The following is a 22,974-nucleotide window of genomic DNA, read 5'->3' as shown; positions in this document are numbered from 1 at the left end:
CTGCTGTGGCAGCTTAAAGTGCCAATGTCAAATTGTCTCCAACCCATCAAAACTTTGCATCACTCCAACAGTGTAATGGGAAGGAAGCAACATGCACCTAATAAATCCAGAATATGCCTGAAAACATAGTAGCGGCCTAGGCACTTGTCAAAGACAGTTGACAGCAATGTCACATTTTTGTACAAAACTGATGGTGTTATTATATCCTAATGCCACTAAATGTACACATACACGTTTTCTTCATTCCCTATTTGCTTTATTTCTTGACCTTCATATTCCCCCCCTCGATTCTCTAACTGTAAAAACATTTTCTGTATGATTCACTTGCTTTTTAGCCCACTCACTAAAATATACTTTATTCCTCATTTTCCTACTTGCTTTGCTTCTTACCCCTTATATTCTGTGTCTCTATTCACCATTACTAAAGGGCAAGTCTCCACTTATCATTCGCTTGTTATGACTAAGTTGACATAGCTTACACTTTTATTAACCTACAAGTTCATCTACCTTTTAATGTCTGACTTATTTCCTGCTTCCTTAAACAGTATTCAAGTATTCACATATTAAGTTAACCCTATATATATATATATATATATATATATATATATATATATATATATATATATACTTCTAATAATGAGATAATGAGAACTGTGGTTAAGAGCAATATCTGACATCCTTGTAAGACATTTAGAAAAAAATATACAGCATTTTTAACCAAGAAAAAAAAAAATCGATGTTATACATAACTAAAAATAAAAGGTTCCTTAAATGAGCACTATCCATAGTGGGTCTGTTTCACAGCTCTTCACATTGTCTTGCCATTGCCATTGAGCCTAAGACCACTTTTATTGACCACAAAAGGACAGTACACTGCACAGAGAAATACTGAATAATATTATTACACCAATTCAAATATAATATATACACTTTAAAAATATATTTAAAGCGTGTTTTAAGTACATACAATATTGAATTATTTTTTTAATATATGAAACAATTTCTTTACAAGAAAAGCTGTACAGTTCTAGGATAGCTGTTTCATTTGTCAGCTATTGAACATTACCGATATTACAATAAAATTTGCCACATCTTTATTGTGAAGCGAAGTAAAGACTGGGAATTCCAACATTGTGCGGCAGTGGTGCTTTAAGTAGTCGAAGTCCTGTATGACAATCATATACTGCCTGATCCAGAGCATCTTTGTATGACAGCTTCTTTCTTGTTATTGGGCAAGTAAGATTTTTGACATATGAGTTTATATCCATTAATTTTGTTGCTGTTGCCACATCAACAACTCCTTTTTTAACTGCCTCCTCTAATGAAATCCGGGAACGAGATCTTGGTTCTATTAATCCTCCTGTTAAAAGCTGGTACACTAAACATCGATAACCAATCTCTTTGTTTAACATGTTTAAGTTCATAGCTTCAGCTGCAGGCAAAATTACTTTGGTTACAGGATGAATGACCCCAGTGAAAGCTAATTCACACTGCTGAATTTGCTTAGCACACACCTCATCAATAATGCCCTTCTGCAGTGCTTCTGATACACTATACTTTTTGCAATTTGAAGGATCAATAACCCCACCAGTGCTGGCTTGTGCTTCTAGAAGCCGATAGATTGTTATTCTGTCAGCCATATTTCTACGCAAAGCTTTAAAAACTGAAACCCTTTCATTTGTTTCATATATCCAGTATCCTGCTATAGGACTATTGGGATCTTTACTTGGTTTAATTCGACTAACTAAAGCATCAGCCAGTTCAGTAGCTGAAATTAGTCCTTCTCTAAATCTACTTATTAATGATCTTTCAATTTTTCCTTGGCTAACAGCTTCCTCAATTATAAACTTTCGTCCTGTTTTTAGGTCAGTTAATTCTGTTTGGGAATTCCCTTTAGAATCAAAAACAGTGGTGCTTTTCCACTCACATTCATGCTGGGATAATTCAAAATACAAGTTCTTATCAATAAGACCTCTTTCATAGGCCTCATGACGTGTCATTTCCATGCCAGACCTAATATCTATTACACATATTTTATGGCCTTTTTCAGCAGTAAAAGCAGTAATTTGTCTATGACCAATTGGTAAAAGGTATGTTTTGCTATCTAAATCCAATACACATAGCTTAAGTAATTCAGAGTAATACATGCTTTGATTGCTGATTGGAAGGTGGAAACCTTTCACATTGCTAGCTGGTTCATGCAGAAACTTCAAGGTTGTGTGATTTAATAAGCCTTTTAAAACTGCAATGTCTGCTGGAATTCTTATACTTCTAACAGGGTCTATTACTCCTCCAGTTGCTATCTGGGCCTCGAGAATTCGTTTTCCTTTTTGTCTTTCTAGAAGTCTTGCTTCAATAGCCTGAAAAACCGAAAGCCTTTTCCCAGAATGCAAATACCCTAGGATGGCTTTTTCTGATTCAAGAAGTTTTTCCTTAAATTCCTGATCAACTATTCCATTCATTACAGCTTCTTCGACAGAGTACTGTTTTCCAGTATAAGGATCGATAATAAAACCTGTTACTGCTTGAGCTTCCAAAAATTCAAATGCTATATTTCTATCAATTATTCCCCTTTTTGCTGCTAACATAAAAGATATCTTTTCCCTACTCGATTCAAGATATAAACCTGCAATGGAAGTATTTCTTTTCAAATACTGATCCAAGGTTTTTTGAACTTCTTGAACAGAGATACGTCCTAATTCAAGCTGTTCCAGTGTTTTTGCATCAATGATTTTTGCATCTACCATTTGCCTGGCAGATGCACGTTTCCTAAGACCTTGAAAGACAAATTTGTCATCGGTGGAGGAACTGTCACTCACATACCCATCAGAGCCTGCATAGCTTTTATAACTGGAGGACACAGAACCCATCTTCTGTAAATCTCCTCTCCTAAATCCATCAACAACATTATGTTCTTGATACTTCTGATCTTCATTGTTTACCAGGAATTCTTTTTCCTGTTTTACAGTGGTGACTTCAACATGAACATCATACTGCTTGCTCTTCACTATCTGCAATAGCAATATTCAAAATAAGATGTAGATTTGGACAATAATTCTTCATCATTAAACACACTGCTTCAAACCCCAATTTGCCGAAAATGAAATCAGAAATCTTGCAGAAATAAACAGAAGTAGGAGAGCTGTTAATATAACTTGTACAAAAGCTTACTGAAAGTACCCAAACCACAAGCAAGACCAAAGGTGGAATATATATAAGATATGATATTGCAGCAGATTATAGAATACTGCTAAATAAAGCCACCAAAACCCAAACAAATTGACCAAAGTGCAGGAAGCAGATCATATGTGATGTTTAAAAAAGAGGTGGGGATATATATAGAATACCTCCAGAGGTTGCTGAAATTTTCCAAGATCTTTTCCAAATTTTCCTTCTTCAAATCTCAATGTTTGTATGTTATTTTGGATATTCTTATCTTTTACACTTCCTAGTTCTGACAACTGTCTGTGTGAGTTTATGTTGTCAATGGCAATTTTGAGTTCATTGCTTGCCTGTGTCACAAGTTCTGCAAAAGGAGGCTTGCTGTCAGAACTATCAAGTGACTGCTTTATCCTGGACAGCTGAAGCTGAAGTTCCTTTGGAATATTTTCATCATAGCCATCTATTTGGAACTGTTTTTCCTCTATGTGCTCTGTTTTAAAAATTGGGGCATTAACAACTATATGAGGATCAAGTTTTCTTCTCAGCCCGGGAGACCCTTTTGACCTATTCTGCAATTGGTCAAAACTTTGCTGTGATCCTGAACTTGAATACATGAAGCTGGACCCTTTCGTTTCAGATTTCTGAAGAGGGCTTTTAATAGTGCTGCTCTGATGAATCTCACTCTTTAAACTTCTCAGTTGATTTATATGATCTTGTCTCTGAAGATCAACTTTCTGTTTCAGGCTCTCAACAACTCTCCTTTGGGCCTCTAATTCACCTTCTAGCTTGCGACATTTCTGGTTATGTTCTAATTCAGATTTTTTCTCCATGCTTAGCTGTTCTTGACACTTCTGATATCTTTCTTGTAAGTCTGAAATCTCACGTTTTAGCAATCTAATTTTCTCTTCATGCATGGTCTTTTCTTGCTTCAGTTTAACAACTTCAAATCTCATGTTTGAAGCTTCATTCTCAGTACTCAGGTTTGATACCATTGTTTTTTCAAGCTTTTTTCTGAATTCTTCTGCTGATTGCTTGTATTTTACACACTCTTCGTGGTACATTGCAATCTTTTTCTGTGCTAACTGCTCATCCACATTCTTCCTATGAAGGTCATCTTGTGCTTTCTTTAGTTTGCTGTTTACTTCCTGCAAGTGTCCCTGATGCAGCTGAATTTTCTGATCTGTCATCTTTTTTTCCAAGGTCAAATTGCTGAGTTCAGTCTTTAAAGTCCTCACCTCCTTTTCAGAGTTAAGAATAGATAGACTTTGCTTGTCATATTTCTGCTTCAGTTCATTCACTGCATTTTTGGATCTTGTCAGTTCCTCTTCCAGTCTATTTATTGTGCTATGAGCTTCTTGCTCACTTTTTGACTGTGTTTGCCTTTGTTCATTGTTAAGTCGTATTTGTTCTCTGGCGCTATCCAGCTGAGATTTTAGCATATCAGCATTTTTCTGAAATGTAGATTTTTCCATGGCTATTTTTTCTGAGTCAGATTTTAGCTTTTTTAACTGCAACTCTGTCTCAGTATTCAGTTTAGTTAGGTCATTCAACTTCAGTTTCAGAGTGTCTGCCCACTGATTACTTTTTGTTAATTCATCTCGAAGTTTAAGCAGTTTTATTTGATCCTCTTTCTGAGACCTGGAAGTCTTAAGTAGTTCTTCTTGAACTTTCTTTAGCTGCTCACGCAAACTGTCAGATTGCTCACTTCTAGACTGAGATCTTTGCTCTAATGCAATTTTTTCATGTTGCAAAGAACTCATTTGTGATTCCATGCATTTTAAATTGCTCTCTGATTTTGACTGAGACCGACAAAGTTCATCTAGTCTTTTTTTCAAGTCATCTACTTCGTGTTTCTTCCTGCTCAAGTCTTCTTCTAGGAATGTTATGTTTTGTTGGCAATTTCTTTCAGACATCTCTTTTTGTCGAAGTTCCTCCTGACAAACTTTTAGCTTCTCTCTGATATCATCATAATCACCCTTTAGCATTTTGATTTGATGTTGCAGAGAAAGCCTATCCTGTTGTAGTGACTTAAGTTCCTCTTTCAAATTCATGCAAGCTTTCTTGTTTCCTGCAGATTCTTGTCTTGCTTCTACAGCTTTATCTTCACTCTGATTCACTTTTCTTTCAAGTTCCCTTATTTGTAACACATAAGTTTGTTCCAGTTGATTCTTCTGTTCTAAGTCATGTTTAAGTTGCTGAACCATATTATGAGTGTCATCAAACTGATTTCTAAGCTGACGTTTTTTTTCATCGTCAGCAGCTTTCTGTTTATTTAGTGTGTTCAGCTCTAATTTGTATTGTTTAATTTCATGTTCTGCTTTTTTGTTGGCCAGTGTAAGATCATCTAGTTGTTGCTTTAGGCTTTCTGCTTTTTTAGCATATTGCTCAATCTGAGACCCTCTTATATCTGATTCTATCATGTAATGTGCTTCTTGAATTGATGCACGTGCTGGAATCACCTCTTTCTTTCCAGAAGAGAAACTGTAAACTGATTCTGTCATTTGCCTTTTTGTTTCATATTCTAGTTTCCCCTTTTCAACTATCCTCCTTTGAAATTCAAGATCATGCTCAAGCTGTTTCATCTGTCTTAATAGTTCTTCCTCAATTTCAGCTTTTTTTTTCACTTCTCCCATCAAATTCATTTTTGTCTTTTCTAATTCTTGCAGATCAATATCTTTCCTTTTTAGATGGTCTTCTAATTTTCTTCTTGCTGTTGTACTTTCTTCTATTTGGGTTTTAAATGCCCTGAGCTTGTCTTCCATAGCACTGCATTTTGTTTCTGACTGACGGGTAATTTGGCGTACATGTTCCAGTTGCTGCTCTACTGCAGTTTTCTGCTTAACTGCAGTCTCTAGTTCCAAACGGAATTGTTGAGCCTCATACTCTGCCTTTGTTTTCTGCAAATTGATCTCTTCAATTGCTTTTTGATGTTTTTTGACTTCCATTTCAGCAGCAGATTTAACTTTAGGAATCTCTTGCTCTAGTAAATACTTTTGCTTCTTCAATTCACCATGAGCAGCCTCAACCTCTTGTATTTTTCTCAAAAGCCTTTTGTTTTCTTCAATTGTAGCTCTTTGCTGCTCTAATAAATCTGAATATGCTGAAGAGGAAGAGTGGTCTGTGTACATTATATTCTAAAACAAAGTGAAATAAGAAATGCTCATATACAAATTCTGTAAAAAAAACGATTATTGGCAAAGGTATTTGTTCACCTACTACATTGGTGGAGATCCACCAATATAAAAAGATATATGTATGAATAATACATATCCACTATCTATGAATGAATAATACATATCCACTGTTACTTTCAAATAAAAAAGTGTATATATAATATATATATATATATATTTATATATATAGATATATATATATTCTAAAACGATAACTTCATGAATGATGTGGTCTGCTAATATATAACAGTAACAGTATCTTAAATTGGATTCACCCTATTCTTGTCAAATTAAAGATATAGATGAAAATATATGACAAATATGAACTTTTAGACAAAAATATTTTAACGTTTGCAGGTCTTGTACAAGAGAAGAATTTGTCTAATAGATCATATGTGGACACGTTAAAGCCCACCAGATGTTTATATAGTTCGACTGATAAGCTGAAAGCTGTCATGGTGCTTAGAAATGATATACCTGGTGAGCGACCAGCTGACACTTGCTTTGGACAGATAAGGTCTATTATATAATTATTACGTACCAAATTCTGCAAATGAAATTCTAATTGAAGAGTATGTTGATTTCCCAAGGACTTTTTAGCAGAACAGTGAGAAATGAAGCACCCAACGGCAGAAAAACATAAGTAGCACACCATCTACTGGACATCCAAGCAATTATTTGATGGATGCAATAGCTTGCACGTGCACAATTGCAAAGAAGTGATAACACAAAAGAAAAATAAGAAATATTCCTTCAAAAAAGACATATAACTACAGCTTCTGATAAAGACAAGAACTGAAAAATTTACTTGGTTTAGAGCAGCGGCCCCTAAACATTTATACCAATGAGCCACATTCAAATGTACAGTTGAGGAGCAACACACGTATGAAAATAATTCCTGGGGCTGCAAAATAAAGGCTTTGGTTGGCTATTGGTAGCCCCATTGTGGACTGGTAACCTAGAGGAGGCTCAGTTTGGCAGAAAAAATGGTTTTTGTGCAACTTAAACTCAAGCCAGGAATTCAAAAACAAGCACCTGCTTTGAGGCCACTGAGAGCAACATCCAAGGGGTTGGTGAGCAACATGTTGCTCGTGAGCCACTGATTGATGATCCACTGGTATCATTTGGTAGCTAATACAAAGGCAGACTGTTTCTTATTACCTACGTATAACTATATTTATTTATGAAAGAAAAGGCAGTTTTATACAGGTCTAGTAAAAGACAGCAACCAATTAGTGGGTATTTTTTACTTGTCAGCTTTTTGAATATAATGACTTGATCAGTTTCTTACCAGACCTGGGGAAACTTTGCACCATTTATATTTTCCTGATAGTTCCCACAAAAGCCTAGTAATTATAGAATAACCTCACATACAAGTAGCAGCAGAAATACACTACAACTTAAAATGGTGCATGTTGAACTTGACTACTACCATTCAAAAAGTAACAACTGCTCTAGAGCATTTTAGTACAGAAATTATACCATTCTTCAAACCACCGAAATACATAATTAAACATTTTAAAAAAAGTTAGTCCACAGAAAAACTTTGTAGATTACATTCTTATTACCAATAAAGGAAGTATTAAAACATCATGGTCTGTGGATTACTGTTAACCATCCTCAATAAAAGATCCAATTGTCTAGGAGCAAAGTTTATACAGAAAGTTTTTAGCTCATCTACTGAGAACTGAACACCAACTTTATTTTATATATTTAAACTCAAAAGTTACAGTTATGTTTTCCGATGTGACAATTTTTAATATGTAGCTTAAGTTTTAAAGTTTTATTGTATTCAATATTACAAACTATACTACTGATGGTCTATGTGACTTTTTAAGTAGAAAATATGAAACCTGTAATAGTCTATGTGACTTTTTAAGTAGAAAACATGAAACCTGTAATAGCCTGTGACTTTTTAAGTAGAAAACATGAAACCTGTAATAGATTGATCAAATTAACCAGCTATTAATCTGATTGTGATTTGATTTGCATTGACCATTTAAGGTGAAATTAATTTTATCTTTTTTACAAATTAAATAAATTATACTAAAACTACTTTAGTATAAAGAAAAGTATTTCAAGTTTAAAACCCTATTTTCTGCAGAAAAAGGCTGAGAAGCAAGAAAATACAGCAACCCTCCACCAAAGGTATAAGAAAGAAGCATAAACATAAAAAGGCTCAGTCCATTCAAATTCCCAGTAAAGGAAGAAGGGAAAAATAGTGTGAGAACACACAGGGGACAAACATAATACCAGTCACTTAAAATGTACAAGATTTTCAGGGTTGAAACAAAAAGTTTCATAGTGGTGTTAATTGGTAACAAACGTATTCAGATTAACACATGAGCAGAGAATGGGTTTTATGAATACAGTATACAAGAACCATAGAGCAGGCTTTCCTTCTCCTTTAATGTCAGAAGAGGAAATGGCATCTAAACTCATAATAAATTTGGTCTTTGAATACATTTAAATACAGGCATATCGAAATTAGATGTTCCTATGCATGCCACCACCTTCAAAAAGCAGAAAATTTCATTCTATCTACTATGAAACTGCTATTACACCTATCTGGCACACTGGGTATTAACAGTATAGAAAATTAACTGATAGCTGTACCTGGTCCAGGCAAAACTGTACAAGCAATGCCTTTCCTGAACCAGCTAATATTAGAAATGTGAGGAATCAAAATTCATGTTAAGCGGTAAAAGGTGCACTAGTAAAACCTATGAAACTTTTAGTAATTCAGTAATAAAATCCAAAACATTTTTCCTGGATCAAAATTTTGTTGTAAAATAACTTAGATTTAATTTATGCTGCAGGTCAATACTGACTGTGGTTATTTCTTCTACTGCTATTAACTCAATAAAAGGCCATCAGTAGTTTAATCTCTTAAACTGGTAAAATAATTTGTGTAAATAATAAGCACAATATGAGCGAGTGTTTTGCCTGAAAATTGTGCCTTTACCTCTTCTTCCTCCATCCTCTTTAAGGTCTCACCAGAAAATTTAACCAGTTGTGTGATTAAGGTAATTAAGGCAGTGTAACGGGTCTTTAAAGCCATGAACTAAAACAAGAGAGAAAACAAATTATTTTAACACAATACATTTACATATTAAAATAATGCAAAGTAAATGACACCAAGAGCACTTACATATGTCTTACCCAACACCCTCCAAATTTTATTTAGCTCCTATTAACTTAAAGCAATGTGTTGTCACCAGTGGCCACTAATGTGATTTTACACCACTGTGACTGTACTGGCTTATGATGTCACAGATCATCTCCATTCTCCATACATTTAGGGACAGATTTATCAAAATGTGAATTTAGAACTCACCAAAATAAAACTCACTCACTTTTCAATTCATTCCTTTGGGGGTTTTTAAAAGCAAAATGGTGAACTCCATTGATAAATATGATTCTAAAAATCCCACAGGATTGAATTGAACATGGGTAAGTTTTTCCGTGGTGAGCTGTAGAATAGGCAATGTTATTTGGTAAATATTCACAATGTGAAATATTAATATAACAATTGTAATATAATTTGATTAGGATATTGTGTATCTGTTGTTTCTGGTAACAGAGTATGTAATTTATATACATTTGCAGGTTATACATGGATGGAATTTTACCAAACTGATTTTTCACACTAATGAATGTTCACTTACTTCACTCAACAGTGGCATCTTGTGGTGAGATTGGATATTATATACTAAATGTTAAAATAATCTATTCACAACCACCAATAAGCTAATAATGTTTGGTTTGGACATGTATGAGTATGACATCATGTTCGGTGCATTTTTTTAATTGAGAAGGGCTAAGTATATAAATAGTCACTTGCACACTTGCATTTTGTCATTGATAAAGACCCTAAAAACCTTGCATACACAAGTATGAATAAAGAATAATGATTCACTCATTTTGGAGTGCTGGTCCTTTGGAAAGACATATATAAGCTTGATTTGAGTAATTAAAAACTGGCTCAGAGTGCAAGTGTTCAAATTTCTTTTATTTCCATAACACTCATGTATATATATATATATATATATATATATATATATATATATATATATATATATATATATATATATATATATATATATATATATATACACATTGTAAAACTCCACACACGTCGTTATGTAATCATTCACCGGGTGCTGTGTGTAGATTGCCAAATCCCAAATTCCAATAGGTACACGCACACCGTTTCTTTCGTCATGATTTATTTAGAAAAGGTAATAAACATTGCATTGACGTTTCGATTTTTTGTTTGTTTTTTTAAATTTTTTTTTTTTGAATAGCACAAAAGTAAATAGCATTATCATTCAAGCTGCAAATACTTTGAACCCCATTTTTTAAAAGAATTACCTCTTGTACAATTGCATCTGAAGAACTCTGAATCCTTCTGCGCTTCATGGGTGACTTTTGATGAGTGTCCACCATAGCTCTGTATGTCATTAACTGCAATTCGTAATCCTGTTAAAAAAGCAAAGATGCACACGTAAATAACAATTTTGGTGAGTGATTCTTCTAGGTTACAGCATCATATTTACTTTTCAATACATTATACAACATTGCTACTTTTTTCTTGCCTGTAAGTTCCCAACTAAATAACCACTCATTTTATTGAGACAAACCACATGAACATGCTTGTCAATCTGTCACCCTCAAGCTAAACAGATGACCATTAATATCTACTTGTAATTTCATAATGCCACATCAGGAAACTAATATCATCTTAACAGTTTAAAGGTGAACTATAGACGGAAAAAAGGTCTGCTATTACAGAGCAAAACAAATTACTTACTAATACACAAATACTATTTCTCTGTTCTCTGTTGTGTTTTCAGCAGTAGGTTCAAAAATAAAGTGCAATAATAACAGCAACCATATAGTGTTTTCACTTTGAAATCAGTTGGACCTGCAGCTGAAAGAACAAGCTTGTCTATGAATTAATGATGAATATATAAAATCACCAGTGTAACTTGTATAACCCCTTTATAAAACCCATTTGCCAATCAGTAGGAAACATCTTCATCTCATACTCCTTCTCTGTGACTCTACCATAAAAAGTGAATTTCCAGAGTCTCCCCTATAAAATTATGATACAATTTACAATGGTTTGTAATGTTGTACTGCCACCACAAATGCAATAACCATACTGATTTAAGTGCCATCTCTACACTGGGAAGTCTGACTTTCAGATTTAGCAGTATAGCAGCATTGACTATGAGTAAAATATGATGCAACTGAACTGAGTGCAAAACATGGAGAAAATAATCTAGCTGTCAAAGATACATCACTAACAAATTGTGAGGTAGGCTGTTACGGGATTACCTTAATTGCAGAAGAAAATTGCTCAGAATATTTCTGGCATTCATCCATTTTACTTTGTTTCACTTCAATTTCTGAATTCAGCATCTGAAACAAACAATTAATGAATAAAAATTTCACTGATCAATATGTCTTATATACCCAGGGACAGAGCACTAATAGAATAATGCAGAACCTAATAAATGGAGGTGCATCTAGGGAAGGCAACTGTACAAAGTGGAAAAAGGGCTCCAAATCACAGTGTACACCCTTACCAAAGTGGTGTAATTGCAATTACTATTTAGATTCACTGAAAGAAAATAGGTCTACAAAAGCCACCAAAGCAGGTCTACAAAAGCCCACTAGATAAAGAGTTTTTGAATTTTACATTTAGTAACCTGCTGTGATGGCTTTTGGTGAAGCAAAATAGAACAAAAAGGAACACATATTAAATAAATAAGTGCATTTAGTGTCCAGCATAAAATAATACATTTCCTGTGACTAGGGAAGTTCTATTACACACATTTTACCTTCTGCTGATTCAATTGCTTTACCAGAGCCTTGCTGTTTTCAGGCAGGTTTTCCTGAAGAATACTTTGTGTTTCTTCTATCTGACTGATCCACGAGTCAAGTGCCCCATATGATTCTTTGTAGTATTTCAAAGACTTACTTATGCCATCCAGATCACGTAATCTAATTTAATGGTAGTAAAAAATAATTAATTAAGTTTTGCAATGCAAAAATACATATAACCAATTAATGGTAAACTCTTGACTGCTAGGGATGCTATCATATTTTTCACTAATGAATTTTAATTTTGTGCATTAATATATACTGTGCACACCCCATTTCACCAAAATATATGTTTTAAAACAGCAGTGACTGTAAAGTAGACTTTGATCTACCAGTAAATCTGATTACAGGCAAGGCACCACACATTGGGCAAAGTACAAAAATTGGCAGATTAGGGCCTTTTTTGCACTTGAACACTGCATGGTAAACAGTAAATGGCCCTTCTAGTGTGGCATTATTGTATTGTGCAGGAAAGCTGCATGATAAAATGGAGGCTGGTCAATAGTACATTAAATTTAATCACAAATCCACAAAACATTCCAAATTAGCAGTTGTTATAGTAAGATTAGGATAGAAAACCTCAATCCAGTATATGTCAAGGTATACAACACAATTCTTGACATTTATAAAAAATTTATATGTAAATATAATCCACCTGTTTTCAATCTGAGAATGAATGTTCTGCCATCTTTCTGCAAGCTGATCTGCTTTTTCCTTGTGCCAGTCAAAGTCTAGGTCTCGCTCCTTGTGAACTTTAAACATTTGATCACTGATATTTTTGGCTTTCTGCAGCTCATCTTCTAACGCGTGAAAAACCTCCAGTTTTTCATCAACCTCTGATCGCCACAGCTATAAAAAAAATGTTTCTTTATTGTTTTGTGTTTCAATATAAAGTATTGTTGCTACTGTTATGCTAACTTTGTGGCTTCAGTAGCAGAAAACAGGGAGAGAAAAAGTAGTTAATGCTTGCAGAAGAAACCCGAAGAGGTCTATGATGAAAAATCATGTAGATGAATTTTCCAAGTCTGGAAACAAACAGGTGCAATGTTAATGGGACCCTCTTACGACATGCAGCATTACTTACTTTTAAGGTTGCCTCATGTTTGTCAATTCCATTTCTGTCAGCAGTCACTGCATCTTCTTCACACAGTCTGGTCTCATAGAGCTTTACAAGAGTTTCTGCTCCTTGTGTGTTCTTTAGCACCAAATTTATCGTTTTTAACCTGTGCAAGCAAAAAGTATCTTACAAAACTATTTTGTGACATAATAGGTTTTACACAATTTTAGACAAGTTGCTACAACTATACTTGTGCTTTTTGTAGCGTTGGGTGCACGCTGCTTTTCCACTGCCAAAGGAACCAATTGTTCATAGAAGAATTCACACTGCAGCACTCCGAAATGGTGAAAATCTGAATTTATTATTGCCTAGGACAATGTTTGAGGCTCCTGCCCTTTCTCAAGCCTTTCGGAGTGCTGAATTCTTCTATGAATAATGGGTTTACAGATCTTTGTTAAATGTTGAAAGGTTGGTATACAGTACCTTACTTAGTTAAAACCTCTATACCTAAAAACTCTGAAAATATGTTTTCAGAGTATGTTTTAATGTGCCTAATCTGCTAAAGAAAATCAGCAAATGGACTATCACATACTTTTAGCTAAGTTTTTTGTAACTCAACACTAGGGGGCACATTTACTTAGCTTGAGTGAAGGAATAGAATAAAAAATACTTCGATTTTCAAATGTTTTTTTGGCTTCTTCGACCATCGAATTGGCTACTTCGACCTTCGACTACGACTTCGAATCGAACGTTTCGAACTAAAAATTGCTTGACTATTCGACCATTCGATAGTCGAAGTACTGTCTCTTTAAAAAAAACTTGGACCACCTACTTCTTCACCTAAAACCTACCGAGCATCAGTAGAAGATCCCCATAGGCTTTCCTAGCTTTTTTTGATCGAATGCAAATCGTCCGATTGATGGATTAAAATCCTTCGAATCGTTTGATTCAAAGGATTTAATCGTTCGATCAAAAGATTTTTCCTACAATTGTTCGAACAAACGAATATCGGTAAATCCTTCTACTTCGATATTCGAAATCAAAGGATTTTACTTAGACGGTCGAATATCAAAGGTTAATTAACCCTCGATATTCGACCTTAAGTAAATGTGCCCCTGAACGTCAACAGCAATGAATGTGCAGACGGTTTTGACCAAGCTCTGGAAATTGAGATAATTGTAAGTGAATGATAACCAGCCAATAACACTGGCTCTTGTTATGAATTTGGAAAAGGAAATTAACTTGGACCTACTTTTCCAGGTAAATGGAAGACATAGAGTACACTTGGTTCATATTCTGGATAACAATATTCAGCTCAGTGCGTAGCGCCTCTATAGAGGGTGAGGTAGTAGCTTGACTGAAGAATTCTTCACATTTCTCAGATATTGTTGATAAATCAGATTTAAGGCGATCTAAATCCGTCTTTAATTTCTAGAAGAGAAAAACAAGCAATGCCATTACTATGTCTTCCACTAACACTATAAGAGACAGAGCATTATTCATGTAAACAAGTGTTTAACAAACTGACACCTATATCAAAACTGATCAAAGTATCAATTCATTAGAATGTGCTTTGACAGTTGGAGACCATTCAGTTCTATGGGGCATTAGAAGACAGAAGCAGCACTGTACTGTTAACCTCAAATATGAATAAGCATAATAAGGGATTAATGATTTGGAAAAGCTCAGTACTGAAAAGTTTTCAGTACTGGATCCATTTGTTGGAAAGACTTTGTTAAATTGGCAGGGCTGGTATTTGTTTTAATTATCATTACTGCTTGGTAAAAAGTACTGATATCTATCAGTAAGTTTTTTGGGCGTATATTTATCAAAGAGTGAAGCTAGAGGTCGCCACAGTCCTCTAGAGTGAAACACCATCACTCTCCATTCATTTCTATAGGATTTTTAAAAAAAGTATTTTCCAATGGGTGAAAGTGAAAGTTCATCCTTTGATAAATACGCCTTTTAAAATCCCATAGAAATGATTGGAGAGTGGCGGAATTTCACTCAAGGACTGTGGCGATCTCTAACTTCACTCTTTGATAAATATACCCCTTGGTCTTTTTAATGTGTTTATAGATCATGCTGTGCCCCAACTTGTGCTCCAACTAACTGAAAGCAGGCAGACCGAGTATCAGTGAGTTGACTCCTGCCTTTCCCTCTTTGTAAAAGTCAGTTTTCAAAACTCACCTCCTGCTCAGAAATCCTTAACACACTTTCATGAAGATCATCCCTGTCTAAAGGTGTTCTGATCTGTCTGATTAGTCGCTCTTCACAATTTTCCATCCTTAGGCGGAAATTTCGGATCTCGGATACATACAGATTATAAATAGATTCTTCTTGTTCTTCTGTTAAATATAAAAATTGGCTGCTGTGTCATTTATTTTCTTTAATATTTCCTCACACTTTATTCCCTTCTAATTAGTAAATTGAGATTAAGTACAAAGTTTATGTCACACAGTGCAAAGCAAATAAGGTCATATTAACACAAAAGTATATGCAAAACTGCACAAATATAGTACCAAAAAGGACCCTACATTACAAGACAGTTTCATGTAATGATTTTTTGATGAATATTATTTCATTTCTTTCAACTTATTTAACAATAATCAAAAGTATTTGTGTAAATATATATTCCATACTCTTTAAATTTTAATATATTTGTTGTAATTATTTGATATGACCGCACCTTTTAAATATGGTGCTACAGTATAATATCAACCTGCAGGTTACACAGATATTTCCTGTTTAAACAAAGTAACTGATTGTGGTAACCCCTTTACAGAAAGTATGTTAATTATGTAAAACATTAAATTTTTAAATAAATGTTGTAGCTGATACTATAAGCATCATTTTAGATTACCCAGTTTAAACTTCCATTGATAAGAGCCTACCACTATATTTAATACAATGCATTAAGTTTGTCCAGCAGCAGTAACCCATAGCAAACAATAAGATGTTTAACATGTGACCAGTAAATGCTACCTTCTGATTGGTTGCTATGGGTTACTGCTGCTGGGCAAACCTAGTGTATTTTAGAATATAACCCTCTATAACTCTTCAATGTCAGCAAAAAGCTGCTCCAGAGAGCATGAAAGCTACTCTATGCAACACTTTTTATTACCTTTTTTGTATTTGTAAATTACATTTGTAAGACATTTGTCAAAAATGAAACAACTATGATGAAATGATTGTTGTGCATATGCAACTGTATAGAAAAGCATGTAAACCACAGACAATGAATACTTCTAACCTCTTTCTGCAGACTTTAGAAGCTCTTCATAGTATAACTTGCAAACATTGACTTCTCTTTCAAGTTGTGCAATGTCAGACCCAGAAAAAATCTTGGATTCCTGACTGTTTTCTAAGAATTCATCAAAGCGGGACTTCAGATTGCTTAACACTTGCTGATGCTCACCTTGCAACAAGGTTTTAATCTGCAAACAGGGAAACCAACATTAAAATTCTAGATCAAGTAGCAGGTCATTGAGACATTTTAATGAACGTGATGGTATATTCTAAAGCAGATACCAAAAAAACAGGGATGGTAAAGTGCAACCTGTTATGCAAAAACACAGCCTAGCAGAATAAATGTAAGGGACTTGCTACAAAAGCATGCACACATCACATTACAGGCAACAAGACTTACTACTGTATTCAGTAAAGCTAAGTAGCATCTATTATAGGTAATAACATAATTACACATCCATGCAATACAAGTTATACAGTATGCCCTGAGAGAACCAAATCACCATATAGCTTATGGGTACAATATACAGTAAGAAATATATCTGCAGCACATCCATGAAACATATTTTATACACAGATGCAGATGCTGCACATATTTGTGCATGTAAACAAGGCATATTATATCTCAATATTTGTAAAGAAAAATTCAGTAATTGAGAGGCATTATAATAGAGGGAGACTCTCGCTGCACATACTGTGGAGACTTTGCTGGCCCGGATGCCTTCAATCTCATTCATAAGGTAATGCCAGGATACAGTGCTTTTTATGTTTATATGAGATTCATGCCAGAGTGTCAGGGCGCTCTGATACATTTGCTCAATCCTGCAATAAACAAAATCATGTGTTAAAATATTTTTATAGCAACTCCCTCTATCAAATCTTCCATGAAAAATAACATCCTTGAAAAAAAAAACATGTGATATTGTATGCCTTATAAGGAGCTGCCAGGCAAAAGCATAACTAATAAGACCAGTGAATTTGATTTTATATATCCATATATCCTTTTCTACTCTTTTCCTGTTTCTCCCTTGACAGTTCCAACCAAATTAAAGCAAAATTAACCATACGTGAAACATGTTCCATATCTGGTTATTCCTCGACCACTGGTTCATGTGTAGGTTCATCAGGTGACAGTAGACCATAATGTGATCCTAATTCACAGGTGATCTGATTGCTTAATACACAAGTTAAACTTTCTGCTCACAAAGGAACCACTCATATTGGAATCAACTTAATAAACAAGCATAAATTAAAAAAAAAGTAAAGCAAAAATTCCCTTAGTTGAATAGGGACTTGAGAATTTAGTTTGTAGGATAAGCTTCTGAATGATATACTTGAGTTTAACAAGAGTAAAAAGCAATGCATACTTGCTTTAAATAGGAATATATTCATATAAAGGCTGGTAGAAATCCTACAAATTCTCAGAATTGACTGGTCTTCAAATTAGAAATAATTTGTAGGACAGATGTATGTATTGTTAATTTTTGTGATAACAAAGCTTTCATATTCAACCATTTTTTGCACTAATTGACCAATTTGATCAGAGTAAAAAAAGGTTTCCGCTATGCTTTGGGGCAGCCCTGAGCACTAAAAAGAATTTTGTTTAACAGCTTAAAGTAGTTGAACAAATGGGGACAAACTGACACATTTTAGTAAAGTAAAATATTTTAGCAAAATATGTGAATTTATTATAAAAAATGTTTTATCACTGTCAGAAACAGGGGCAAATTTACTTACCTGCGAAAATTCGCCAGCACTAGCTTTGCGCACATTGCAACACTTCAGCAGGCGTAAATTCGCCTGGACAACGCTTATTCACGAAGATCTGAAGTTGCGCACAGTACCGAACGCTTGCGAAGTTGCGCTATCGAAAATATGATCAGCAGTTTGAAGTTACGCTAGTGTTGGCTAATTTGCATACGGATTGCAGTTAAAGTACAATGGAGTATATACATTTTGGGACAAAAAGAAAAAGTCTCTTTAAAGGGGAACTCACACTAGCATAAAATGTTTTAGATTTTTTGTTTTTCCAGCACAGGGTGTTATAAGAATAATCGAAAATACTACACCATATTTTGTCCCTGTTTTTTGCTTTCTCCATTTGCTCTAGGCACTGTTGCACAAGAAAGTATTGTTATATATTTTTATTAGCAAAATGTTTCTTTTTTGCGACATTGGCGTATATGCTGCAGCAAATACATTACACTACACAAGGCCAGGGAACCTTAATAAAATTATATAGAGTTTTTCTAATGCCCTACACATGTGCCCACAGTATAGTTTAGGTGTCATATATTATCAAATGTAGGAGGGAAGGAGGGTACCCCAAAAAAAAATTCGCTCTTTTTCATCCTATCACCCTGAAAAAAGCAAAAGCTAGCGGTTTTTTTTCTTAGAAAAAATTTCAACTTTTTTTGACAAACTCCTATCTACACCATTGCACTTCGCCAGGTCTGTGGTGGCGAAGGCAAGTCTGGCGATAGAGGTAACGGTCAGTAAAATCAAAAACGTAGTGAATTTGCGTAGTAACGCTCTTTCGCAAGATCGAGAATTCGCCTGGCGTTAGAGTGAGAAGTTGCTCCAGAGTCTGTCTCCTTTACTAGCGTAATTACGCCTGCACCCGTTAGTAAATCAGCAAAGTGCCAAAATTACGGCGAATTTTCACCAGCGATAGCCACTTCGCCCTTTAGTAAGTTTGCCCCATAGTGACAGCCAGGAAAATGTTAATAAATGGGGTTCATTGTTATAAATCTACATCCACTGTTGAAAACAGTTTGCCTGCCCATCTGTGCCAGAAAAAAAAATATATTCAAGGTATTTGTATATTTTTGTTTGGCTTTCCCTACCCAATATTATTTTTAATTCCAGAGTTCCCACACATAGAGGTTCGGATTTAGCAATACTACTAGATGTTAACCAACTGTACCTGTTTGCTGAATCAATTGCCTCTTTATTTGGGGGTGGCACTGTGAAGCACACAGAAGGCACCATGGCTTCATTACCAGTGGGGCTGATCACTTTCCATTTAGCACGGTGTGAGTTGCTTCCTAATATGCATTCATCATCTTTGTAAATAGTGATCTAAGCAAGTTGAGAAAAGGAAAGCACATTAAACCCCCCTCAAGAGCATTTTCACCACAATGACTATATTCCCTTCCATAGACAATCAGATTTGTATATTTATAACTAGTCACGGATCCACAGATTGTTGTCTGTACTTCAGAAGGCCTAAAATTGCTTAAGGAACAGTTCAGTGTAAAAATAAAAACTGGGTAAACAGATAGGCTGTGCAAAATAAAACATGTTTTGAATACAGTTAGTTAGCCAAATATGTAATCTACCAAGGCTGGAGTGGCTGGATGTCTAACATAATAGAGCAGAACCCAACTTCCTGCTTTTCAGATCTCTAAATGAGTAAAGGTGGCCATACATGGGCCAATAAAAGCTGCAGACAGACCAAGTCGGCAGCTTATTGGCCCGTGTATGGGGCCCCCCGACAGGCTTCCCCGATCGAGATCTGGCCGAAAGTCGGGACAAAAAATCCCGTCGGATCGTGGCCGCATCTGTTCGTTGATGCGGTCCCGCGATCCGACCCCCATTCCAATTCGTTAGGATCCGATCCTTGGGCCCTAGGGCCCACGATCAGATCAGCCCGATATCGCCCACCTCAAGGTGGGCATATCGGAGAGAGATCCGCTCGTTTGGCGACATCGCCAAACCAGCGTATCTCTCCGTGTATGGCCACCTTTAGTCAGTGATTTTAAGGGGAGCACTTGGGTAATTAATGTTCAGTGAGTTTGCAATTGATACTTAAGGGAAACTGTCATGGGAAAAAAAATTTTTTTCAAAATGAATCAGTTAATAGTGCTGCTCCAGCAGAATTCTGCACTGAAATCCATTTCTCAAAAGAGCAAACAGATTTTTTTAAATTCAATTTTGAAATCTGACATGGGGCAAGACATATTGTCAATTTCCCAACTGTCCCAAGTCATGTGACTTACTGCTGTACTGCAAGTTGGAGTGATATCACCCCCTCCCTTTTTCCCCCCAGCAGCCAAACAAAAGAACAATGGGAAGGTAACCAGAAAGCAGCTCCCTAACACAAGATAACAGCTGCCTGGTAGATCTAAGAACAGCACTCAATAGTAGAAACCCATGTCCCACTGAGACACATTCAGTTACATTGAGAAGGAAAAACAGCAGCCTGCCAAAAAGCATTTCTCTCTTAAAGTGCAGGCACAAGTCACATGACCAGGGGCAGCTGGGAAATTGAGAAAATGTCTAGCTCCATGTCAGTTTTTAAAATTGAATATAAAAAAATCTGTTTGCGCTTTTGAGAAATGGATTTCAGTGCAGAATTCTGCTGGAGCAGCACTATTAACGGATTCATTTTGAAAAAAATTTTTTTTTTCCCATGACAGTATCCCTTTAGCATTCAGCTTACATTAAAAGGCAACTGTTATGACCCATGTGGCCTCCCCTCGGTCAAAACCAAGAGAGCTGCAAAGCAGGAAGTAGTGTTCTGGCTATTATGTTAGATATTTTGTCACTCCTTTATACATTACATTTTTGGATAACTAACTATACTAAAAACATTTGTTATGTTGCACAGCCTATCTATTTAGCCAGTTTTTATTTTTATGCTGAACAATTTCTTTAAGGAAATTATAGATGTAAAGAATGTCAGACTGAGACTAGGATATAATTTGTACGGCAGATTACTGACTAAATTGGTGCCATATAAACCTATGCAATTAAGAGTTTAATCAAAAAATCTTACTGAAACACAACACAAACACACGCAGATATAAAAAATGCAGAATATACAGAAAAGTCAAGGAACTGGTGCCCAAAATCATATTGAAGACTCTGACCTCAATTTGCTTGTAATCACAGATAGCTCGGATTGGTATGGATGCTTTAAGTGGATTGTCTGGATTCCGTGGTTTCAGCTGAATAATTGTCTTTGCTCTTCCAACAAGACTGGCAATGGTGCTCTTATATTGTAAAAGCTGTTCCTTTTCCTCCTGAATTGTTAAGAATGAAATACATTTATTCCAGGCTTTAGTGTTTCCCACATTCTAAATGCCTGTGAAATAAGCAAGCAATTTTAAAAGTAGCATATTATGATACATATTAATAAGGCTTATATTACCATTGATTCCTGGAGCAAATCTTCAAGTTTATGCAGACTGGTTGATTTATCACAGCTGTATTTTCTTAGTATTGCATCCTTTAAAATCTTTAGATATTCAGCTGCATCTTTGGCTTCATTAAAATACTATAAGATAACGATTACAATTAGCACAGATCAATTACCATTGAATGGGAGTATTGAAAGAATCATCATTAACATGAGCATCTTTATGATATTAATAAAATGAATTCTGTGCATAATATAATACCTCAAAGTAGGCAGAGTTCTGTCGTATATGTTGTTCCACGCAGTGACAAAGCTGTAGGATCCAATTCCACTGAGTTTGCATAGCAGCTCTATAAGCCTTAGATAAGAGAAAAATGGTCACAGCAATGAATAACAAAAATAAAAATCCTATTACATTTATGTACTGTGCAATTAGCAATGAAGATGCCAAGAGACTGCAGTCATCTAGGTCAAATAGTGTAGATGTGTCAAAATGTTACTCTGTTCTGCAGTGTATTGCATGTCGCAGTGTAAATTCTACTGTACTGGTAATTAATTCTTCAGTATATCCTGATCATTTGTTTGCAAGCAAGTAAAATCCTAGTCTTATACACTGGCTAAAGCTTTTACTTAGATTATACTTATTAGAGCATTGTGAAACAAAATGGCTTCAGGTAATCTTGACGAAAAGACATGACCTGCTGTGCTCCAGTACTAGGGCTGTTGTCTCAAGGGCCTGTACCCTGTACACCATAAACTATGTAGGAGAAATGCACCTATACAATTCTGTTACCAGCTGTTGGAAGATGCACATGTTCTCTAAAATTGCAGTTTGTTCATTTAGAAAACTGATTATTGCTTGACTTATGGTGAGTTCAACCCCTATGTGGTCAACTTTATTCCTCTGACATACAAAGCAGAGCCATGGACATGTAGCGAATAACTCAGTAGCCCAGTGGAACAAATGGTTCTGATGGATTGGGGTACGTTGCTAATTTGGTAATTATTTGATATGGACTGGGGCTAATCTGCAGATACCTAAAACAGATTCACAAACAAGAAGCATTTAATTGGCCCATTAAAATGTAGTCCCCTGACCCTTTAAGCATAAATTGGATTATTTCACCAAATCGTTATAATTTTATGCATGCCTTGACTATTTTCAACTATACACAGCAGTTAAACAAAGGCATCACTGGCCAATCACAGGCTATGAAATTATTGTCGTTGTTGACCTCTAGCACTTGCCATGGAGCTGATTAGAATGAGCAGCTCTACAAAAAAGTGAACATAATAAT

At 35.2% G+C, this 22,974-nt stretch overlaps 1 protein-coding gene across 22 annotated transcripts in view; it reads right to left on the bottom strand.

Moving 5' to 3' along the window:
* LOC108718009 (dystonin) overlaps positions 1 to 22,974 on the bottom strand; it is a 243,134-nt gene that overhangs the window by 105,221 nt on the left and 114,939 nt on the right. For 21 of the 22 annotated variants that reach the window (XM_018265528.2, XM_018265532.2, XM_018265535.2 and 18 more), the window contains 14 exons: positions 21,939 to 22,034; positions 21,689 to 21,814; positions 21,408 to 21,560; positions 19,460 to 19,614; positions 17,229 to 17,355; positions 16,538 to 16,721; positions 15,475 to 15,632; positions 14,537 to 14,715; positions 13,312 to 13,450; positions 12,883 to 13,076; positions 12,185 to 12,347; positions 11,679 to 11,762; positions 10,710 to 10,817; positions 9,301 to 9,399 (listed from right to left, as the gene is read on the bottom strand). In XM_018265528.2, the coding sequence (XP_018121017.1) occupies positions 9,301 to 9,399; positions 10,710 to 10,817; positions 11,679 to 11,762; positions 12,185 to 12,347; positions 12,883 to 13,076; positions 13,312 to 13,450; positions 14,537 to 14,715; positions 15,475 to 15,632; positions 16,538 to 16,721; positions 17,229 to 17,355; positions 19,460 to 19,614; positions 21,408 to 21,560; positions 21,689 to 21,814; positions 21,939 to 22,034 (1,965 nt within the window). Of the gene's footprint in view, positions 1 to 640; positions 3,012 to 3,347; positions 6,297 to 9,300; positions 9,400 to 10,709; positions 10,818 to 11,678; positions 11,763 to 12,184; positions 12,348 to 12,882; positions 13,077 to 13,311; positions 13,451 to 14,536; positions 14,716 to 15,474; positions 15,633 to 16,537; positions 16,722 to 17,228; positions 17,356 to 19,459; positions 19,615 to 21,407; positions 21,561 to 21,688; positions 21,815 to 21,938; positions 22,035 to 22,974 lie in introns of those variants that run through there. The other variant, XM_041564721.1, reaches the window with a different exon arrangement.

Source organism: Xenopus laevis, chromosome 5S (genome assembly GCF_017654675.1).
Source record: "Xenopus laevis strain J_2021 chromosome 5S, Xenopus_laevis_v10.1, whole genome shotgun sequence".
Taxonomy (NCBI): Eukaryota; Metazoa; Chordata; class Amphibia; order Anura; family Pipidae; genus Xenopus; species Xenopus laevis.
This window is presented reverse-complemented; position numbering and strand designations above follow the sequence as displayed.